Source organism: Myotis davidii, unplaced genomic scaffold (genome assembly GCF_000327345.1).
Source record: "Myotis davidii unplaced genomic scaffold, ASM32734v1 scaffold1284, whole genome shotgun sequence".
NCBI classification, from domain to species: Eukaryota; Metazoa; Chordata; class Mammalia; order Chiroptera; family Vespertilionidae; genus Myotis; species Myotis davidii.
In genome coordinates, this window is record NW_006295187.1 from 11,500 (window position 1) to 16,961 (window position 5,462).

Sequence of the window (5,462 nt, forward strand, 5' to 3'; positions counted from 1 at the left end):
GACACATTGCTTGGTTGCTTCCTGCTAGAACCTTGAATAGGGCTGGGGATTGAACCTGCAACCGAAGTACATGCCCTTGACCGGGGAATCGAACCCATGACCCTTCAGTCCATGGGCCAACACTCTAACCACTTAGCCAAACTGGCCAGGGCTGACAAAATATTTAATAAAATAAAGACAAAAGAGCTGTTCTTCAAGTCAGTGACTCTGGGGTGCTTCTCTGTCAGTTCATCCAGAAGCTTGTGGGGCAGTCAGCCACCGTGATGACTGTTCCCCAGTCAGAGATAAGGCTTCCTAAAGTGGGAAAGGGATTGGATTAAAATCCGGGGTGGGGACTGTCTGGACTGTGGGCCAAATACAGCCCATAAAATCATTGGTCTGGCCCTGCCAAGGCATTAGGGATGAGTTAATTGAATATTTGACCAAATAGAGCGGGCTAATTTTTAAGTTGATAATTTTGTATGGCCTGTGAATGATGTTATCAATATCCAAATGACCCTTGGCAGAAAAAAGGTTCCCCACCCCTGCAGTAAAGGAATCAAAGCTCTCTCCATGAACCTAGAACATAGACTAAGGACCTGTACAAATCCCTGATGTCTAAATCCTTTCATTCCTACATACACAATCATTTTTGACCATGTATCAAGTGAATTTGTTCTGAACTTTCAGATGTAAGGAATGACACCCTTTTATTATTGTTACTTTTATATCAAATTAATTCAAGCTCTGAGCTCCCACTGGACATCAGGAGGTGAGACATTTAATTTCAGTCCTTTCTGGGGCTATACAGGAATCCAAGGCATCACATGAACTGAGGAAGTAGGGAAGAGCCTCCACCCTGCTGTGCTCACAGCTGACACTCTTACAGTCCGAGGGTTCCATCTGAAGTCAGGTGGCTCTGTCTCCTTCCAGTGGTCATGGGCAAGGGCCACAGGAGCCACCAGTATTGATGTTCAGGTCGCCCAACAGCCACACACCATCCTATCGGGGCCCTGCTCAAAGTGGAGGCATATCCTGTCATTCACACCACCCACCATTACTGGACTGGCCCCTCCTCAGGCTCCTGGCAGTGGGCCAGCCTTCTCTCTCTCAAGTGGACTAATAGATGTCAGTTCCCCAGCTCTGGCCTCCATCCCTTCTCGACCCCCAACCCCGTACCAGGAGGATTCCTCCCTGAAGTTTACATCCTCCCGAAGGCTAGGGGAGTCAGGTTGGGGGATTGAGAGATAGTTGACGGGGTCATGAGTGACACATTAGGAAGTCAGACTTTGAGAAATGGGGTATGGGTCTTTCTTTCCTAGAATGGGGATAGGGAAATGCTTTCTTTCCATCCCAGTTGGTCTATAATAGCGAGCAAACAACAAAAATACTAAACAGTGTTTTTCTTCATAATGCCCCATCACTCCTGCATGTAACTGCCATGATCAGGCAACAGGCTCATTCATCCAGTGCGTACTGAGTCCTGCATATGCATGCAGTGTCCCAGGCTTTGGGGTGCAGCAGGAGCAAGGGAGACATAATATTTTGCCCTCACAGAGATTACAGTGTAGTGGGTATGTCAGGAAATAAAGAACAAATAACTCTGTGATAGGGCTAGCACAGGGAGGGGGACCCAAAAGGGATAGTATTTGAAGAGGAGCTTGGCCATTGTAAGGAATGGAATAGGTCAGTGTCATCCCCATGAGGAACAGGAAACGAGGAGGCAGGGATGGTAGGCTGGAGCCATCAGAATGTTGGAGACCGAGGTGAGGAGGTTGAATTTCCTTCAATGCCTGGAACGTTTTAAGTAAGGAAATTCTGGAATTTGATCTATATTTTAAAGATCACTCTGTGTACCGAGTGGAGAGTGGGTTAGAGGGGGCAGACATGCTCACAGTTATACATGTTAATACATCTGTGTTGGAGATCTCAGTAGGTTAAAAGGTACTCTTAGGTCATATGCTCCTTGCCTTACACGACTCCAGTCTGCTCTCCTCCTTCCAACCCAAGGTGGGTGTGGCCATGGTCTCTGTGGGCAGAGAAGGGAAGGAGGGGTTTCCGGGTTGATGAGAAAACATCACCCCTGCATCACCGTACTGACCTGTCTCTCCCCTCAGATGCTGCTTGGTGCCGAAGGTAGGGTGGACCCTGTTGTTTTGCCCATCAGGGTCAGAGATAAGAAGAGCTTGGCATTTTGCCAGCCCTTTCCAGTTATTCAGGCTGGATCCAGTTTCTGATATTTATGAAGTTCTTTTGGAATAATAGATAATAATTGTTGCCTTTCCTATGAAATCAAATCAACTAATATCTGTTTAAAGTCTCATATTTAGGTTACCATGTGAACCCTTTCAAGATATCATGAAAAGTCATGATTTTATTCTTTGACCAAACTCTCCTTATATTAACTACAATTCCAAATATGAATTATGCATTTGTTACAAATGTGTATAGAATGTTTATAAATTAATTCCCCATGAGAACCTTAAGATCCAAGTACTATTATTATATGCATTTTACAGAAAAGGAAACTGAGGCACAGAGAGGCTAAATAAATAAGTCATAACCAAGATTCAAACCATACCGTCTGTCTTCAACATCTGTTCCCTTAATTCCTATACTTTGTTAACCTCTCCATTTAAAAATTCTGTTAATGAGAAGAATGAACTCATTCTACTAGTTTCTTTCTTTTCTTCTCTTTTCTTTTTTTTTAACTATATTCTAAATTCACTCACTTGGCCTAATAGAGAAATGCTATAGCCCTACCACGTGGTATGGACATGAGTGTCAAATGCTGATGGTGACTTTCATTTGTTTCACAGGATCATTGGGACTTTGCAGAACTCCCCTGAGTTTGCAGAAGCCTTTCATTGCCCCAAGAATTCATACATGAATCCAGAAAAGAAATGCCGGGTGTGGTGATCTTCAAAAGAAGCAGTGCAGCCCTTGGCTAGACTCGTCAACACCACAGAAATGGACAGCTCTATCCAAGAGACTGGGCCATAGAGCTCACTGTTATTATGCACAGGGATTCCTGACAGAGATGAGAGCATCATGATAAAAATGAAGTTAGGTTATTCTAGAAAAGGGTGGAGGGACGAGGGCGTCTATTGTCTATCAAATCAATCACTTCTCACTGTGTAAATAATGCTTAATCTCTAAAGATAGTATTACCGTTCACTTCTGTTTCTCGTATGATCTGCCAGTGTGATGTTGTCTCTTGAAGAGTGTTAACCATTATTAGAGAAGGATTTCTAATCCAAGGAAGAAAGAAAAAGTTGAAGAATACAATTGGCACCTAACACACATCAGTGACCCGGGAGTGAAAAACACATTGTCGAAGTACTTATTTGTATTTATATTTGCAACATTTATGCTCCTTCAAATCTCTTCCAAAGAATTCTTATACATATTGGGGCCTTGGGACTTATGTAGTTTTAAACTAACTTTTCCAGTCATCAGTTATGCATTCTGAGATCATTTTATTTTAAGTACTTAGGGCTAAAATGAAATGTCTAAAACTGTGTTTTGTTGTACCTGTTTTGACTGATAACGATATTCTTGAGGTTTCTTGCAATTTTCTAAGCAATTTCTTGTTCTCTCTCTCTCTCTCTCTCTCTCTCTCTCTCTCTCTCTTTCTCTTTCTCTCTCTTGTCAAAACTTGGTCTTTTTAAGAAATTTGTAGCAATGTATAAATAATTTTTATATTTAATTGTTGACTACATTTATGACTAAGTAATTGTTATTATAGGTAATCATTGACTATTGAAGTTTCAGACTGAGATAAATAGTTATGAACCAAGATCTGTAAAGCGATGTACAGATGAACATTTGAGACTTTTTAAACTTATCAATCATATTGATGAAAAGCTTTAAGTACACACTTTGGCTTAAACATTGCCATTGGACGGTTGTCTAAAGATACATAAGACTTGTGGTTTACAAGCAGGATTTTCCAAATTCAACCTGTCCCTTAGGTGGCTGAAATGAAAGGGCACACCTGCATCTATGTAGCTCCACATCTCCTTATCCTTTCAGATTTGTTACCTGATGGAAATATTTTGATAATAAATTGAGATTGTGAATCCACTGCTCACTATGGTTGTTGCAGCTGCCATTTAGCTCTGGAAAGTGCATTTTTTGACTAGAGGGGCTTCTATACCTCCGTCTCCAACAGACCTGCTTCTAAATTTCTAACTTGCTTAAGAGTTCTGGGAGGGGATTGTTTAGTCTCTGGTAGGAGCTCAATCTTTTTTGAGGCTTTAACTTTCTTTTCCTAGCCTGTTCACGACTTTAGTTCATTTCATTACTTGATTAATATTTTATAAAACAAGTACACTTCCAAAAATCTTTATTTTTCCTAACAAAACATGAAACTGAAAATTTCGTATTTTTCCTGCTTATTGGTTTTTCCTGCTTCTTGAAAAGTGTTATTGAAATATAACTTAAATACAAACATTTCATAAAGCGTTAATGTGCAGCTCAGTGAATTTTCTCCAACTGAACACAGCCCTGTAAGTTATCAAACATTACCAACCGCCAAGAAACCCCTGCTCCCAACCGTCACTTCACTCCTCCACTGCTGCCCTGACTTCTAATGTCACACATTAGATTTGCTGTTTTGTCTCTTATGTAAATAGAATCAACCAGCATGTATTCTTTTGTGTCTGGCTCCTCTCATTCAGCATTATGTTTGTGAGATTCAGCATGACATTTGTGAGGTGCATTTGTTTGTGGATCCTTCATTCTCATTGCTGACTGATACTTTAGTGCGTGACTATACTACAGTTAATCCATGCACCTGAGAAGTTTCCAGTTGGGGCTATTATGAATATGCTTACATATCACCATCGTTTTAAAATATATATACAGTTGTATTGATTTCAGAGAGGAAAGGAGAGAGGGACATCAACGATGAGAGAGAAATCTGAGGATTGAGCCCACAAGCCTGGCATGTGCCCTGACGGGGAACTGAAGCATGCCCTGGTTCATAGGTCGATGCTCAACCACTGAGTCATGCAGGCCGGGCTCACCATCTTTTTGTACTTGAGATTTTAATAGACTCATATCCACAAGTCCTCCTGAAAGTTACTATGAATATTGAACATATAGTTTCAAACTAACCCTGGGTATTCTTACCCTTTTCTCCTTTATCACTACCGCCATTATGATGAACTAGAGTCCCAGTGCACAAAAATTTGTGCACTGGGGGGGGGCTCAGCCTGGCCTGTGCCCTCTAGCAGTCTGGGACCCCTCAGGAGATAACGACCTGCTGGCTTAGGCCTGCTCCTGGGTGGCAGAGGGCAGGCCCAATCCCTAGGTGCAGCCCCTGGTTTGGCTCAGAGCAGGGCTAATTTGGGAGTTGGGGCACCACCCCCTGCCACACTCAAGGCAGGGAGGATCAGGGGGTTGGGGCACCACCCTCTATCACCCACAGAGCAGGGCCGATCAGGGGGTTGGGGCGCTGCCACTCTCACACTAAGGAC

At 42.5% G+C, this 5,462-nt stretch overlaps 1 protein-coding gene across 1 annotated transcript in view; it reads left to right on the forward strand.

Moving 5' to 3' along the window:
- LOC102762380 (neprilysin-like) overlaps positions 1 to 4,632 on the forward strand; it is a gene marked incomplete at its 5' end in the record, with an annotated part of 16,062 nt that extends 11,430 nt beyond the window's left edge. Inside the window, one exon of the mRNA XM_006769895.2 lies at positions 2,799 to 4,632. Within this exon, the coding sequence (XP_006769958.1) occupies positions 2,799 to 2,898 (100 nt within the window). The remainder of the gene's footprint in view (positions 1 to 2,798) is intronic.
- Between the last annotated feature and the right edge of the window lie 830 nt (positions 4,633 to 5,462).